Source organism: Urocampus carinirostris, chromosome 2 (genome assembly GCF_059441175.1).
Source record: "Urocampus carinirostris isolate Australia breed hairy pipefish chromosome 2, RoL_Ucar_1.0, whole genome shotgun sequence".
Classification (NCBI taxonomy): domain Eukaryota; kingdom Metazoa; phylum Chordata; class Actinopteri; order Syngnathiformes; family Syngnathidae; genus Urocampus; species Urocampus carinirostris.
In genome coordinates, this window is record NC_142350.1 from 1,149,701 (window position 1) to 1,168,008 (window position 18,308).

General features: G+C 41.4%; 1 protein-coding gene and 1 pseudogene across 3 annotated transcripts in view; both read right to left on the reverse strand.

The window, feature by feature from the left end:
• The window catches only part of vps45 (vacuolar protein sorting 45 homolog), a 53,048-nt gene that overhangs the window by 12,370 nt on the left and 22,370 nt on the right, over positions 1-18,308 (reverse strand). For all 3 annotated transcript variants that reach the window (XM_088328229.1, XM_088328228.1, XM_088328227.1), the window contains 8 exons: positions 13,165-13,225; positions 13,020-13,099; positions 6,565-6,633; positions 4,945-5,082; positions 4,758-4,868; positions 2,457-2,591; positions 2,272-2,385; positions 2,048-2,215 (listed from right to left, as the gene is read on the reverse strand). In XM_088328229.1, the coding sequence (XP_088184355.1) occupies positions 2,048-2,215; positions 2,272-2,385; positions 2,457-2,591; positions 4,758-4,868; positions 4,945-5,082; positions 6,565-6,633; positions 13,020-13,099; positions 13,165-13,225 (876 nt within the window). The remainder of the gene's footprint in view (positions 1-2,047; positions 2,216-2,271; positions 2,386-2,456; positions 2,592-4,757; positions 4,869-4,944; positions 5,083-6,564; positions 6,634-13,019; positions 13,100-13,164; positions 13,226-18,308) is intronic.
• LOC148370572 (general transcription factor II-I repeat domain-containing protein 2A-like) lies at positions 8,182-8,875 on the reverse strand (annotated as a pseudogene).

Below are 18,308 nucleotides of genomic sequence, written 5' to 3' on the forward strand. Positions count from 1 at the left end.
AAGGCTGGAGAGGAGCAAAATCCAAGTTGCTTGAAATCCAGTGTGAAGTTCCCACAGTCAGCAATGGTTTGGGGAGCCATGTCAGCTGCTGGTGTTGGTCCACTGTGTTTCATCAAGTCCAGAGTAAATGCAACTGTGTACCAAGAGATTTTAGAGCACTACATGCTTCCATCTGCTGAAAAGCTCTATGGAGATGAGGATTTCATTTTCCAGCATGATCTGGCACCTGCCCACAGTGCCAAAACCACCAGTAACTGGTGCACTGACCACGGCATCACTGTCCTTGATTGGCCTGCTAATTCCCCTGACCTGAACCCCATCGAGAATTTGTGGGGTATAGTTAAGAAGAAGATGAAAGACACCAGACCTGCAAATGCAAATGAGCTGAAGGCCGCTATCGAAGCATCCTGGGCATCAACCAGCTCAGTAGCCTAGATGGTAAGGCGCCCGCTTTGAGACTGGGAGGTCGGTGGTTCGCGCCCCGGCCGAGTCATTCCTAAGACTTTAAAAGTGGTCGGCGGCGCCCTCTGTTGGCTGCGGCTGCATCGGCTCGCTACAACGGGTCAGGTGCAATCGACATTTCGTTCTGTGTACATTGTTACACAGAATGACAATACAAGGAAATTATTATTATATTATTATTAATAACACCTCGGCAATGCCACAGGCTGATTGCCTCCATGCCACGCCGGATTGATGCAGTAATCCGTGCAAAAGGATTCCCAACCAAGTACTGAGTGCATCAATGGACATTTTCAAATGTTTGATTTAGTTTTGCTGTTATAAAATTATTTTTTTACTTGGTCTGAGGAAGTATTCTAATATTTTGAGATAGGATTTTTGAGTTTTTTTCAGCTGTAAGCCAAAATCAGCAATATTCAAATAATAAAAGGCTTGAAATAGTTCAGTTGATGTGTAATGAATCCAGAATGTATGACATTTTTGTTTTTTTAATTGCATTACAGAAAATAAAGAACTTTATCACAATATTCTAATTTTCTGAGACAGTCCAGTATATGGTATAGCTCTCTGAGAAGAAAAACAAAATCAACATATTTTACTAGTAAGGCTCTTTGGGTCAAAAACCTTCTCAACCCCTGCTGTATATGATAACTGTCCTGCCTTTGAGAAACATGTAGGGTGGTCTTGAGTGCCCTCTCATGGTAAACATGTTTGTTGCTGAAAGGAAACAAAAGAAGCGCAGAACATGGACACCAACTTTAGAATGGTTGATGCAAATCCTCTTTTGTTGTAGCGTTGCACAATACTTGTCCGTAAGTATGAAACGTATTGTGATAACTTTAATTAAGATTTTTGTTAAGTAATCTTGTTTGAATTGTTGTTAAAGGATACTGCATACGGTAACTGTTCTGCCTTTGAGAATAAAGAGTGGTCTTCAAGAACCCTCTTGTGATTAACATGTTAATTTTTTTGTTGCTAAAATTCATTATAGGGGTGAAACCATATGTCATAATGTTAATTTATGTTCTATGAAATAAATTATTTTGATTTAAATGTATTGAATTCATTTAAATGCAGCACGGTGGGGCAGTGGTTAGTGTGTCTGCGGCACAGTTCTGAGGTCATGGGATCAAACCTTCCTGTGTGGAGTTTGCATGTTCCCCCTGTGCTTGCGTCGGTTGCCTCCGGGCACTCCGGTTTCCTTCCACATTCCGAAAACATTTCATTGTCAGGTTAATTGGCCAGAAATGGTCCCGAGGTGTGAATGAGCAGGCGAGTTGTCTGTCCCTGTGTGCCCTGCGACTGGCTGGCAACCAGTTCACGGTGTCCCCTGCCCACTGCCCGAGGACCCTACTGAGGATAAGCGGTGCAGATAATGGAATGTAGTTTTAATTAAATGTGCCTGAGAGTCCAGTGTTCTTCATAAGCGAAAAATGTACCACAGAAGACTATTTTGGGAGGGTGCCATAATAATCCAGTGTGTCTTATAGTGAGGAAAATAGGGTAAATCGATTGTTTATGAAAACGATTTATTGAGCTCCTAAAGATGCTAGTGTTTTTCCGCTGCGATCGCCTGTTTCCCAACCTGCTGGGCACTGGTGTGGTCATTCTGGCAGGCTAGCTCCTGCTCCACTTCTGAAACCTCCATCAGGTGGCGCTCCGCCACCAGGCGGGAGAGCTCACCCACCACAGTCACGTGCTTGGACACAGTGCCCGACATCTTCTTGAACTGCGGGTAGTTGTCAACGAAGGCCTGTAGGGGAGCTGTGGTTAGCGACAAACGCCAAATTAACGAAACCACAACAGCACCTTCATGTCAGAGATCGACTCCAGCTTCTGTTGGCCCTTGGGTTTCTTCTTCTGGAAGTCCTCCATCAGGTTCTTGATGTTGCTGCCGATCTCGCCAAAATTTAAGTACAAGTTCTGGGGGAGGACAGGCCCACTATGTTATTGATGTGAGGGCGTGGCTACTAGCATGGTCGGTGGCCACTCACGTTGGCGTAAAAATCGTCGTTGTCGGCGGACAGGACCACCTCGCGAAGATCTTTGCTGATGCCGGGCACCCGGGACAAGTCGATGCGGTTGTTGTTCAGGCCTAGGAGCTCATGGACCATTGCCTGGTACGTCCACTGCACCGCCATGCATGCCAAAACCGATGCCAATCAATTTCAGACATTGTGATGTATCGTTCACAAACATAAAAGCTCTATTTGAAGTGAACACCAGGAGCCAGCTGCCCAACAATCAGGAGCAGGCTCCCTTTGAAATAGTGATGTGGTATTTATGAACGTAACGGCTTTATGATTCCAGTCGGTCTGCTTTTTTAAGTCTTTTTTTTAAAGTCGTTCTCTGTCATTTTTGGTGGGTAATTTCTTGGGTGGTTTTTCAGTCTTGTTTTGGTCACATTTTACTTTGTAGTGTTTTTTTCAGGTAGTTTATTTCTTTAGATTGAGCACCACGAGCCAGCTCACTATCAATCAGGAGGTGAATGGTATCTGAAATAGTATTCCATGCCGAAATAGCCGTTTTTTACAATGAGCCAGAATTCCCATCAATAATTGTGGAGATCATATTATAGTTTTTAAAAATTATACATATACATTTTATGAAATGAAATAAACTGCATTTATATAGCGCTTTTCAAGTCAATGACTTCCCAAAGCGCTTTACAATGTGCTTCACATTTCCCAATAGCGGCCGTGCAGCCATGTAAGGCGCAAACCTGCTTATTGGGGGCATTAGGGGTTCAGTGTCTTACTCAAGGACACTTCGACATGTGACACGGAGGGGCCAGGATTCGAACTGCGATCTCTTGATCCCAAGACGAGCACTCTACCTCCTGAGCTACTGCCCTTGTGGTTATGTTACACAATAACTTCATAGATATAAATGAATTATAGCCACAAAAACTCCGGGAAGGGGAAAGGACCAGCTCTTTTTAGTGAGCAGAGTAAAAACAGCCTGTTTTCTAAAAAGAGCCGTGATTCCCATCAATCGGCTCTTTTCAGTGAGCTGAGCTGAAAGAGACACTTTTTCCAATCAGTGAGCCGGGACAAAAGTCAAAGTCAAAAGTCTGCTTTATTGTAAATTCTGCAGCATAAACAGAGAATTGGAATTACGTTTCTTTCAGCCCTCAGTGTCTAGAAGATAAAAAAAATCCCTTTGTGAGACACACAGACAGTATGACACGAAAACAGAAAGTGCGAACACATGAGTTAAAAACTGCATATGGTACCTTTGTAAACCAAAGTTCTGAGTCATGCAAATGTACATGATTGTGCAATGAGCAAGGTTAGCTTATTTGGGTAATAAAGTGTTAAAGTGACGCAGTTTCCTGAAGGCAGTGGGTGTCTATTGGTTGAAAAAAAGGTAGAGTCAGGCTCTAGGTGGAGCAGGAAATAGGGAGAGAGAGGCTGTGAGGAAGGATGGCAGAGCAGGGAGTGAGTTCAGCACTCTGACACCCGGTTTTCCAAAAAGAGCCATGATTCTGGCCAATTGGCTCTTTGTAGTGAGCCGAGCCTAAAGGGACAGTTGTCTAAATAGAGTCAGCATTCCCATCATTCGACTCTTTTTAGTGAGCCGAATTAAAAGAGCTGGTTGTCTAAAAAGAGCCGGGATTCCTATCCGAGTCGAACGGTTTAATGGTCAAAAAAGAGCTGGGATTCCCATTAGTCAGTTCTTATTAGTGAGCGGAGCCAAACTGAAAAAGCCGGTTCTCTAAAATCAGCTGGGATTCCCGTCTGCCAGCTCTTTTAATTATTTTATTAAAGTCGTTTTTTTCTGTCATTTTTTTGGTCATATTTTTAGGTAATTTCTTGGGTTGTTTTTCAATCTTTTTTGGTCACCTTTTAATTTGTAGTGTTTTTTCAGGTCGCTTTTAGTTGGGGGGGTTTTTGGCCTATATTTGGTCATTTTTCATGTTAATTTTTTTTAGGTCGGTTTTTAAGTTGTGGGGTAGGGTTTGTTTTTGGTAGTTTTTCGTCATCTGTCAGTGTTTTTTCTGGATGCCTTTTTGGTTGTTTTATCCAAAAGAGTCGCGATTTCCATCAGTTGGCCCTTTTTATTAAGTGTAGACAAAAGAGCTGGTTGTCTAAAAAGAGTTGGGATTCCAACTAAAAGGTTTTTTTTTTTGGGGCGAGTCGAGCTCAAAGAGCCGGTTGTCTAAAAAGAGTTGGGATTCCAACTAAAAGGTTTTTTTTTTGGGGCGAGTCGAGCTCAAAGAGCCGGTTGTCGGAAAAAAAAACAAGAATACCCGTGACGATATTGGTTGTGGATGACGTGCTGTATTGGCTCACCTGATTGAGCAATGGCGTGATGGCGTCGTCGCTTCGGTCAAGGATGAGCAAAAGGGGCGGGACTTCCGTCTTCCTGAAGTCAAAAAGCTCATACTCCTTGGTGATGATTTGCTGTTTGGGTCGAGGCCGAGGGGTCATTGGTCACGGTGGGCGGCACTATCAGCAATTGGCCTTGGCTTGCACTCACCTTGACACACTCGGCCAATCGTTTGGCCATGTCGGAGGAGAGCTGGTAGCGAATCATGGGGCACTTCTTGAGGGCCAATAGAACGGAGGTAAGGCCCTGCGTGCAACGCCACAACATGGACGGCTCCCAGCTCCGCCCCTGACGTGCACGTGAGCAGCCATCTTGTTTCATTTCAATACAAAAAATGGCAGCGCGTACAAGTGCAGCGGCTAAGGGCTTTCCAGCTAGTTTTCCATTTCTGTATTACTTTCTCTCTCTTTTTTCACACTTTTTTCTCTCTCTCGTTTTCTTTCTCTTTCTCACTCCTTTTTTTCTTTGTCAATGTGTGTCTTTCTCTCATTAATTTTTAACCTCCTCTTTCACTCTCTCTGTCTTTCTTTCACTCTCTCATCTTTTTATCCCTCTTTATCTATGTCCCTCTTTCTTTCACTCTCTCGTCTCTCTGGCTCTCTTTCACTCTCTCTTTATCTCTGTCAGTCTTTCACTCTCTCTTTATCTCTCTGTCTTTCTTTATCTTTCTCACTCTGTCTCACTCCCTCTTTCTTTATCGCTCTCTGTCTCTCTCTTTTTTCTCTTTATATCCATTTATCACTTTTTCCTTATCTTTCTTTTCTCACCATCTCTTCTCTTTCTCCCCCTCTCGGTCTCTTTCTGTCTCTTTCTTTAATCTACTAGAATGGCCCCCGTGAGTTTTTTTTTTCTACCATGTGGCCCAAACCCAAATGAATTTGACCCTCCTGACTCAGGCCAATCTCTAAGCACTTCCTTGTCAATATTTTTGACTATTTATCCTGGCTTTCTTTTATCTTGTTTTTATCTTTTAAAGGGACAGTGTGTATTATTTGACCAATACATGTCCCTGTGTAGTGTAGTGCTTCTCAATTATTTTTTTGTCACGCCCCCCTCGAAGAAATCCTTTCCCCCCAAGAAGTTTGTCTCCTCATTTGGGTTAATTCTTTTTTTAATTTGGTCACTCAAGGGTCTGCGTCACTTTGTATCTACACTTCATATTCAAAGCTTATACTCTGTGCTATATGCACGGTGTGGAGGCTCAATGTAAACAATGAGAGCGCCACTGCTCTCTAATGTAGTGGATGTGCAAATGCACTTAATTCTTTGAAAGGTAAAAAAAAAAGGGGTGAAATGCACTTACCCCCAACAACCCTCCCCCCTTTCCTCCCCAAGGAGGGCTGCCCCACTATTTGAGAACAACTGGTGTAGTGCAAGTGAAATTGAGTGCTACAAAGCACAAGAAGGAATACAAACTACAGTGACTCAAAGGGACCAAATTTTTCTTGTAATTTTGTTGCTTTTCACTATGTTTTTGGGTACCTGCAGCAGCAAAATAGTGGCCAAATATCTTAACTCCCTCAATATCTCAACTCCCACGTTTGTATTATACATTAAATTTTCTTGATGTACAAGTATTTTTAAAAATACACGCTCATATGATAGTTAATGTATTTTCGCTTATAATTCTATATTTTAACAGATTACCTTTTTTGTACCACTAGTAGGCGCTTAAAAATACGTGCTCCAGGAGTACCATGGCTAGTCTGGTTGCAAACAATGTTCGCTACTTTATCAATTACATCAAAGACAATTGAATTCAATCTTTACCTTGGCCACGCCCTTCAGGTTGAGGGAGAAGACGTGAGGATTGATGGCAATGAAATCCCCGTAGAACTCCTACACAAACATCGAAAGGCACACATTTAGCATAAAACCAATGTTCTCTGCAAGCTTCCACGGGTCTGAGCAATCACATAAGCTGTGAGAAATAATAGTGCACAACATCAATCCCAACTGTGGCAACCAAATCATTAGTCAACATGTCTAAAACCTGACATATAAACAAGTTACATTCTGCTGGCTTTCGGGCAATTGTAAATTATTTTTTCACATATTAATGAATTGGTTATCGTACTATTGGAAAGGTCGCACAGCCCACAAATGTGTGGTTTTTACAACAACTTTCACATGAGATTCCCGTTTTTAAAAAAGTTTCTTGTTACATAATACTAACATTTTGGGGATTTATTTAGTTGGTTGCACAAAACAGTTGTAGTCGAAGTACAATGTTGGCAAAAAGATTAACTGTTACATTCAAATATTTGCATATTATTCAAATATTTGCATATTATTTGAATATAACACAATAGCGGTCAAATAGACCCCCAAAATTGTGTCTTTTTTGTTGCTTTCTCTTTTCTTTTCTACCCTTTTTTCATTATTTTTTTTTGTTTCCTTTTTTTTAGATTTTTGTTTTTTCCCCCAACCATTTTACTTCTTTTACTTGCTTTTTTACTTTTTTGGGTTACTTCCTTTTCTCTTTTTTCCTACCTTTTTATTTTTTTCGTTTTTTATTTTTTTCTTAATTTTCCTGCTTTGTTCATCTTTTCTCTCTTTTATTTTCTCCTGTGCCTCCTTTTTCGCCTTTTTCTGCCCCCCCCCCCTTTTTAACTGATTTTGTGAATAATGTTCATAATAATTGGTAATATATGGACGAAAGAAACAAAAACAATCTGAAGACCCATTTGTGTGCTGTTCTTTTTAGTGAGCGCTGTCGTCACGAAAGTAAGAAAGGTCACGTAGCTACGTAGTCAAACTGTGCAGGCAATAATTAAAGTGAACCATACTTGTCTCTCTGAATTTTAATATCTTACTGATAAAACACAATAATAATGTTTTTTTTTTTTAAAGCAAACTCCTCCAACTAACCTACCTGCCATCTCTCTCTCGCAATAACTCGAGCTCACATGCACCCTTGCTTTCATTTATTTAATTTATTCAATCTCGCGCTTACATTGACTTCAAAATACCCCACTTAAAACAACGCAGAGGGACCCCATGTTGTTCTGTCATTCTGGCCGAATTTGCTGGTAAATTAATTTTGCAATTTCAAGCTCTGATTATTATACACAGGATAGCTTTTCAGTTAAAACAAATATCCTCAAGCTGAGGTCCGGAACATATTTGTATTTGTGGTAAGACTGATACCTGAGAAAATGAACAGACAAAGGGGGAAAAAACACACATTACGGGTAAAATAATTTCAAAGAAATTTATTGAAATTGACACATGGGTTACCATTATATGGCTGCAGTTTAAATAAAAATGACTAAATTAGTTATTCAAAAACAAATAAAGTGCTTCAGAGAAAAATACATTCTCAAAAATCTTAACTGTTTCTCTTGGGTAACAGATGATCTTCCGTTCCCTCCCTTCCCCATTTTTTTAGTGTGAGAATTGAGCTTTAGTTTGCCTTGACAACATTTTAAATCTGGGCTGAAACAAGGTCAATGCAATTCCCATGCACATGTGCAGATACTAATCAGTGAGCTCGGACCGATATTTTGTTTTTGTTATGTTCATCGTAGAGATCGCTGCCTCACAGCTGTATGTGGAGCCAAACATGGTCAAGATATACAGGGCTACTTTCTTCAGATCTGGGAAAACTGTCTCAGACACCATCTGTAGCCAGAAGGTGGAAGAATCAGTTCTTCCAAACTGCTCTTTCAGGGCCACATCGGTCTGGAGGTCAACCATTTGCATCTGGAGGGACCCAGCATTTGCCCACTTGAAGTGATCATTTGAGAATGCTCTCACATCAGTGATGAGAAATAAATTTTGCATGAAAAGGGTGAGCTGCTCCCCAATGCTGAAGCTATCAAAAATTTTACTGAAGTTTTTAATCAACTTGTCAACAAAGCCAACAAAAGAGGATACATCTCTATGTTCCTGCACCTGTTCTTTTATTTTTAGGAAGTCTGTGTGATCCTTGCAGATCTTCTTTGAACACCTCAAGCTTTCGCAGAAATAAGCGGACACTGGTCATCAGCTCACAAATGGAATTGTTCTTTAACTGCAGCTGCATATTGAGCCCATTCAAGTGTGACATGATATCAGCCAAAAAAGCTACAATATCCATGTTTTTCTCGTCATTTAGAAAGACAGTAACGTTGGATGGGTTTCTCACTTTCCAGCTCTTCCAAGAAAGCTGCTACCGCACGTCTAATTTACCAAAATCGCTCTAGCACCCTACCTTTGCTGAGCCATCTCACATTGTTGTGGAGCAAAAGATCATCAGAGTTTGCATCAACCTCTCTAGTCAAGTCAAGTCATTTTTATTTGTATAGCCCTTAATTACAAAGAGTCTCAAAGGGCTTCACAGGATTACGCAGATTATTTTTTCAGACTATTACTACAACATCCCCTGATCTGGAACCGACATGAGGGCAAGGAAAAACTCAAAAAACCTCAACATGAGGAAAATGAAGAAACCTTGAGAAGGGACCGCACATGAGGTATCCCCCTTCCAGGATTACCAGACAGCAGAGGATGTTGCAATCGCAAATAATACAGAGATATTGTCCACGAAAAGTTTAGGTTATTCATATGCTATAGAGTAGAAGTGAGTTTTAAGCTTAGATTTAAACATTTCCACTGAGGTTGCAGATCGGATCTCAGGGGAAAGGGCATTCCACAGCACCGGTGCCCGGATGGAGAACGCTCTCGAACCAGCGGAACACTTCTTGGCTCTTGGGATCACCAGAAGACCGGCGCTCTCAGAACGAAGGCTTCGGGCCGGAACATAGGGGGAAATCAGATCTGAAAGATATGAGGGGGCAAGTCCATGTATGATTTTGTATAGTAGTAGGAGAACCTTAAAATCGCATCTTAGGCTAACAGGGAGCCAATGCAGGTTAGCCAAAATTGGGGTGATGTGATCGTACTTTTTTGTCCTAGTTAAAAGCCTCGCTGCGGCATTTTGTACCAGCTGAAGACTCTTGATTCTGGTCATCTGAAGACTGGAGAGTAGTGCATTACAGTAATCGAGACGGGAGGTAACAAACGTGTGAATTATAATCTCCGCATACGACTGAGACGGTATAGGACGAATTTTAGCAATGTTACGAAGATGGAAGAAAGAGGTTCTAGTAATTTTCTTCAAATGTGTTTGAAAGGACAGATCGGGGTCAAATATGACACCTAAATTTTTAACTGAATCACTCTGTGTGATGTGACATTTGTCAATGTTTACAGCAGTTTTTGAGAATAAGTCGCGGCATTTAGATGGACCAATAACTAACATTTCGGTCTTTTCAGAGTTAAGACGCAAAAAAATGAGTGACATCCACTCTTTTATCTCAGTGAGGCAGGCCTCCAAATTTCCACAATTTAGTGTGGCAGATTCCTCCAACGGAAGATATAGTTGAGTGTCATCTGCGTAACAGTGGAAACTGATATTATACTTGCGAATAATATTACCTAATGGAAGCATGTAAATGCTGAAAAGAAGGGGGCCAAGCACTGAACCCTGCGGAACACCACAGGGCTCAGATGTCATTTCGCCATATTTAACACAGTGCGAGGTAGGATTTGAACCATAAGAGGACGGTTCCTGAGAGACCAATCCATTTTTCCAACCGTTCTAGTAAGATATTATGGTCCACTGTGTCAAAAGCAGCACTAAGGTCCAGCAGCAGCAAAAGTGATGAAGCGCCAGAGTCCATTGCCAGTAGGAGATCATTGGTTACCATAATCAGAGCTGTCTCAGTAGAGTGGTTAGCCCTGAATCCTGATTGCATTGATTCAAAAAGATTGTTCTCGGATATGAAATCATTCAGCTGCTGTGCCACTACTTTGTCAAGTACTTTAGAAAGAAACGGTAGGTTTGACACAGGTCAAGTCGTCGGTTTGGCCGTATTCACCACCTGTTTAAGATTATCGAGTGACAGTTCACTAAAACGGGACAAATTCCCTGGACAGCCACCATGTCGTGCATCTAAAGATTTCAGCCCTTTAGTATGTGTTGTATTAATACTGTCTTTAGCAATTTCTTCCTGTATGCATTGAATCTTCTTAGTAAAGAAAACCATTAAGTCGTGGGCTGAATGGGTGGAACTATCTGGGATAGTCTGTTGCCTTGTAAGCGATGCTACAGTGTCGAAAAGGACTTTGGGATTGTTCTTTTGTGACGCAATCACCTTCGAAAGGTAGGCTGATTTTGCAGAGGCAAGGGCCACTTTATACTTTAACAAGCTGTCACACCAGGTTTGATGGAAAACTTCAAGCTTGGTAGCGTGCCATTCTCTTTCAGATTTCCTGCATTCTTCTTTAAGGGATCTAGATTCATCATTAAACCAAGGCGTGCTTCTTTTAAGTCGTGATTTAAGCCCTATGGGCGCTACTGAATCCAGGACACTAGCCAGAGTAGCAGTAAACTCATTCATGAGTGAGTCGATAGAGCCTTTGTATGAAGGAAAGGACGCAACTGCTCCTGGAAGAAGATCGGAGAGCTCAGAAACTGTGCCTGTGCTTATATTGCGTCCGCTAAATCCTTCAGCTTTTTTAGTACTACATTTAGCTAGCACCTCGAATGTAACTAAATAATGATCCGAGATAACGGTAGTACACGGTAACACCGTCATGTTTGAGGTTAAAACTCCTCGAGTCAGAGCCAAATCTAGCGTGTTTCCATCTTTATGAGTTGGCAAATCAACCAGTTGATTAAAACCAAATGTATCAATTAGAGACCGAAACGCAACAGTAAGTGAACTGAGTGGGGAGTTCATATGATTGTTAAAGTCCCCCATAATTATAATTATGTCTGCATAGGTTACTGGTTCAGACAAAAGTTCAGCGAATTCATCCAAGAAGGCTGTGTATGGCCCTGGTGCACGATAAATAGTTACTACATAAATTGACAATAGAGAGGACCGCATAACAAGAGCCTCTGTTGTAGAAAATAAACTTGCATTTGTAGAATAGATTTGCATACATTTAGAAAGAAATGTAGAAAGATTTGCTTACAGTTGGGAGAAATGTTGTTTACATCTCGGGAAGATCTCGGCGAATAAACAATCTTCCTTAAGGGAGGACAACAGATAACGGCAAAGGGCAAGGTGACATAAACTGGCATAAACTTAAAAACACTTCCAAATAAGGACGGAACCCTGGGCATGTACGCCTTCAGGCGTGAAAAGGGACGGGGCCAAACCGGGTACACGTGCTATGTTGAAAACTATAAAGACACACGCATATCTTTGATTCACTGAGTCTCTTGTTGAAATTGTGTATCAATAAAAATAACTCCCTCTTATGTCATTTTGATTCCTGCATTTCTTTGAACACGTATGAGACGATTAAAAAAATTGGTCTTATCTTCATCACCTCGAACGCCTTGTAATTATTAGAGGTAAGAGGAGTAAATTTGAGCGTTTTTTCAGAAATTAGTGCGACACTGCCACCCTTCTTCAAAGGGCGTGCTACATGGCTGCTCACGTAGTCTTGAGGAGAAGCCTCATTTAACGGCGAGACTGGGAGGTCGCTGGTTCAAGCCTCTGCCGAGTCATACCTAAGACTTACAACATTGGTACCCATTGCCTCCCTGCTTGGCGCTCGGCATTAAGGGTTGAAATTGGGGGGTTTGGTCACCTAATGACTCTCAACACAGCAGTTGGGTCTAAAAACCCGGCGCCGATCGAAGGCGACGAGTCACGTCGATAGCTTCGCGTGACAAAATGATTTCCGGTAGATATCATGTTGATACTGGCTGAATAATAATAAAAATACAAAAAAAAAAAAAATACGACTAATTTACGCTGTCTCTTCCAGTATATTCTCGCTGTGTTTCATCCACTTCAATCTCTTGCCGCTCGCTTTACACCTTCGCTTCATGACTGACTGTCTGTCTCGCTGTCACACTCGCCGCAACTCGGTCTGGATTTAAGTTGGCGATTTGATTGGCTAGTTAAAATAACATGGGTAGTATGACTCGTACATGATTGGTTGGTACCTTCCAATGCTTGCTCAGTGGGTGTGCTAGGATACGGAAAAGTGATGTTACGGCATGAGATAGATGCGCCTGTCATAATTGAAAATACTTTAACAATTAATATTAGGTCAGGATGATATGGCGATCCAGTCCGGATCTAAACCCCGGTCCGCAGGTTGGGAATGTAGGGCTTTGAGGGAAGATGGGTTGAAGCCTTATGTGAAACGCTAAAATGATCTACACTCTGAGAAATCTAAAAAGCAATGACCAAAATGTGTTCACCACAGTCACTCACTTGAACTTCAGCCACCACTTCCAGCTCGTCGGCCTCCGCCAAAGCTTTGATTTCACTTTTGCTGATCACGTTGCTGAAGTCTGCAGCAGACACGCAGGCATTACTAGTCGATCCTTACTTGAATGTTGTGCAAGCGTGACCTTACAGATAAAGTAGACACTGTACTTTGGTCTTCTAAGCTCCTGGATCAGATGTTGCACATTCTCCTGCAGCACAGAAAGTCAGATTTATTTGTATAGGCCCGTGGAAAACAATCTGTGGCTCAGGAGACCCGTGCAGCTCTTTTTTTATTTTGTTTTGAAATTTTTTCTTTCTTTTTTCCCCCATTTTCGTCATTTTTTTATTTAAGCTCCCCCCCTTTTAAGTGCATAATGTTGTATAATAACTGGTAATGTAGTGATTAAAGCAACAACAAAAACTTGAAGAGCCGTTTGGACCCAAAAAAGCTGTCTCTATTTAGTGAAGCGAGCCGAAAAAAACGTTTCTCTAAGAATAGTTGGAATTTCCATCTCTTCAGGTAAACTAGTCAAAGTAGGCACGGCTGTGTTTTGTATTTGCTCAAAAAAATTATTCTTTGACATACAAGTCATTTTTAAATCAATGAAAATAGTTACTTTTCCTGGTAACCAGTTACTTTTATCATAGAGTAAATTTGTTACTAACTCAGTTACTTTTTGGAAGAAGTAGTGAGTCACTATAACTAATTACTTTTTTAAAGTAACGTGCCCAACACTATATTACATTTCAATTACTTTGCAGCACTTCTCTTTTGCTTGTTTTTCTCTCTCCCGAATTTCCTGTGTTAGAGCAAAAGTAGCACAATCCGCCCCTTTTAAAAGGGGTGCATTACAATATAAATAAACCTCTAGCTACAGACCCAATTTCAACAAAGAAGTCCCCTTAAACAGGTAAGAATACAATCCTGACATAGGCACACTTTAGCAGCAAAGTAGATGTTTTTTAAGTGATTTCTAATTTGTGTTGGTGTATATTTGTAATGACACTTAGGGATATTATTTGTGTTTTTTTGCTCAGTCCCAAAAATGGTATAGAGCAGGGGTCGGCAACCTATGGCACAGGTGCCAGCAGTTGGGTTAACCAGTGGCACACGAGCGCGTGGCACAATAATAATGATTTTTTTTTCCATGCGCATTTTTAGGTGAAATTAAGACATTTTCAGTTGCGCGCTGTGTTATTTAGAAGCTTTACGGTAACACCCGCCTCCTCTACTTCCTGTGTGCATGTCTGCGCCGCGCAACGCAGAGGAGGGATCCGTGTTTTAACGCACCCACAGGAACACCGGTGCACGATAAATGAACGAATCACAACAGCTCACCCAGCGAAAAAATATCGTTCTTTTCAGCCAGCGTGGAAAGATTTGTGCAAAAAATGACCACGCTGTTTGTGCATTATGCTTTGAGAGCGTTGTACCTCGCACATCAAGTGTTACACGTCATAACAAGACGAAACATGAACATGAATTCAATTATGAGTCTTGACATGGCAGAAGCATTAAAACGCATTGTGTTCTGGTACGGCAAACAAACACAGAACCTGAAAACATTTGTCACTGCTACAAACGCCACCACTGAAGCAAGCCATGACATTGCTCTCTTCATGGCAAAGCACAGAAAACGAATGGCGAATACATTAAAGGTGTGTATGTGTGTTTCAAGTTTTGATAGTTTCTAAAATAAGATTTTATTGATGAATGGTATGGTAGCTGTCCATATCCAGTGTTTGAAATAACGTCTGCCCGGACACCCGAGAAGCGAAATTAAATGAAATGATCTGCATTTATATAGCGCTTTTCAAGTCAAGACTTCCCAAAGCGCTTTACAGTGTGCTTCACATTTCCCAATATTGGGGTATTGGGGGTTCAGTGTCTTACCCAAGGACACTGACATGTAACACGGAGGAGCCGGGATTCGAACTGCGATCTCTTGATCCCAAGACGAGCGGTCTACCTCCTGAGCATATCCCGCGTAAAAGTGCATCTTTTACGTCGGGCGTACAACTTTCATAACGTCTCTGCCCGGGTGGCTGTCAACTTTTTCAAGAAAGAAAAAAAAACTCTTTTCAAATCAAACGTTTGCTTTATTCCGATTTCGAAATCTGCGTTCGGTTTGGAATTTTCGGAATTTCCGTTCGTTTAGCAATTTGCAGCCGATCAGAAGACATTGAATAACTTCGTGCTTCAGGACTTTCCTGAGCGTTATTAGGTTGTACTGTTGTAGAGAAAACGTAGGTTATGATCTGAGAGAAACCTTCTCATATGTGGATAAGGAAAATGGACAAAAGCCAGCGACATGGAAGGGAGATGACTTTATTGATGCGTCAATGAAGGTCTCGAAAAAGCTCCAGGCATAACATCGCTTTTTGTACACCCCAAAAGGCGGTCCGATATCACGTATTACTTAAAGGAATTTTGTTTTTCTCGTTCAAGCCATCTCTTTGTATCCTTATTAGGAGACAAGGAGATGGCTTCTCCAAACAGTCTGACGTCAGTGTATACAGAGACCTTCGTTCCTTGCCCAGTGTATACAGAGACCTTCGTTCCTTGCCCAGTGTATACAGAGACTCGCACTCTATCTTCAAGCAAACTCAACTGTCTGCCAAGAACTTCCCGAACTGAGTTTTTCACTGACGTCAGTGTATGCACAAATGCAAGTCTATTTACCACAATCCCACCTCCCATTCTGAACAGAAATTAAAATCGAAAATGAATACAGAGTAGTGGCAAAGTATTACAAATCATAGATATCAATACACGGACAGAGTTTACGCGAATCAAAAATAAAATAAAATTCTGGCGGTCAGCCTGCTGTGATTATTCTAACTTTCATTGTTCATGTTTCAATTACAAAAACCTCCGACACTCCAAACACCTGATTTGATCATTTCAACCCATGCACCAGTCTCCCTACGCATTTTATCTTTATCCGTACATACTGGATTATACACGTAGAATAGTCGTTCAGTACATGATAAGGTATATGTATATATGAACCGATAAGTGATAAAAGTGATTACAACCGTGCAAACTCCCGGTTATAGTTGTTGATATATTCCAATATATACGTGCATGATTAGATAGTGATACAGTATACATATTGGCCTTAGGCCTGATCCCCGTAAACACTTCGAAGAACGTGCTTCGCCGTATTCGTCAGCGGGTGTCGTGAAGTCAGATGTCGGAGTGGGGGATCATCCCAGCAGGCATCACGCTCAGTTTCCATGCAGCCCGAAACTCGGACGCGACGACGCATCCCGACCATCTCAGTCAGCAGCTCGCTCCCCGGCAGTGTGACATACCAACAAAAGAAACACAATCAGAAACCAATATATATTTGTAGCCGTTATTCCTAGCGCTATATAGTGTGTTGCGTGTTTAACAATAGTGGTACTTGATATTGTATTTGGTCCAGATCATCATATGTGTCTCTTTCCGCAGATGCTCCATTATTTAAAGTAATATAGACTCACTGTTAATGTTGCCAGATAAACTTCAAGGCGTTGAATTTAGTTGAGTCATCTGCTCCTCCACACTAAGGAATAAGCTTGGGTATTCAATCACTAACTGTGCTAATTGAGCTTCTGCCACCCTAGTGTTAGCAACTACTGTCATCTGTTCTCCAAAAGTCTTAAGCATTCCTCTTTTAAGAATAGGTATGGCACAGAAACACAACAAACACATAATTATTACGACAGTTAGTACAAGAATTCCCCCTTTCGCTAACAGACCACCCCAGTACCCAAATGTAGACGAGAACCAATCAAAAGAGATACTGTTCTTTTCAGTATTTACTGTCACTTCATTGCTCAACTCACGAATCTTTGACAGCGCCTTTGTGAAGCTTCCTGCTGCGGCTGTATTTAAAGGTATATAAGTACAGCATTCCTCCTTTATCATATGACACACGCCTCCTTTACTGGCCAAGAGAAAATCCAGGGCCTGACGATTCTGCCAGGCCATCCTAGATGTCTCATGTAATTGTTCTCCTATTGCACTAAAGGCCTCGTTAGTGTAATTAATAAAACGTTGTTGGTTGTAATAAATGTAATTAATCCATTCTGCGTTCTTATTCGGAGTTATCCAGATAAATATCGATTCTAATCCAGACTTAATTTCATTCCTAGCTTTAAATTCCTCTGGAATTCCTCTCGGTTGTCCGATGGCATCTAGATATACTCGTCCATCCGGAAGATATGCTCTCTTAACTCTGGCTTCCCTAGAAACTCTTAGTAGCTCATAAACCCCTTTATACATTATATGGACCGGTACTTTCATTCTCACAAGTGTACACAATCCTGCCCAATTTCGTGGAAGCTTGCTCCTTAAATAGTCACCTCCACACATCCAGTAACTGTCTGCTATTGCGACTGATTGATCCCTCAAATAACGTATGTCTGGAATTGTCATTGTTACGTTTTCGCATGTCTGATCTTGCTCACCCGGATTTTCAAACCATACTGGTTTATCTGGAAATAAAGGATACATATTTGCGTGTGGAAACCAGGATATAACCCAAGTTGTCTTACACTTCACTGTCGTGTTTCCTACCTCGTGTCCATCTATGCCCTTGTAGCTATATCCACCACTTGCATAACATTCATACTCAGCAGTTCTATCTACCCGATATCTTTTTGGAGGGACTTTGTGGTCCGTTGATCGTTGAAATTCTCTAAACATCCTATACCTAATTTTCTCAGGTGTCCCCGATAGCCTTGGATAATAATGTCCACCTTTTGCACCAGAAATAAATCTACATTATATCGTACACATTGGCAGCGGAACTGGCTTAACTATAACTATTTGTGAAGCAAATCTTGGGTCTTTGCAAATCCGTCGCTGCTCCTCTGCACACGTCTTCATATTATGTTTTTCTGGAATTACAATTAAAACGCCTGGTGGTGCTGTCGAGCATGCTATGCATTCTTCATCTGTCATGACTCTCGCAGTATACCATAACCATCTATACCATGTGTTGTACTTCGCGTTTTCCCACCCAAGTTCGTCCGTTGGGTTAAAACTTTTTGGCCTATAGTCACTCATGACTAGGCGACTGTCCTGACTGCCAACTCCACCATCCGCACAATAGTCTTCGTAGGCCATACTTTTTTGAGGATTAACTTCAATTGGCTTACCCACTGTATCATTTTGAGTTTCTACTTCAATTGGTCGTTTTATTGTAGGAGTCACGGTTACCCCCTCGTTTAAATGTGATTGCTCTGGCCGTTTACCCTCTGTAACATTTTCCTGTATTTTACGAACTACTAGTGTACTCA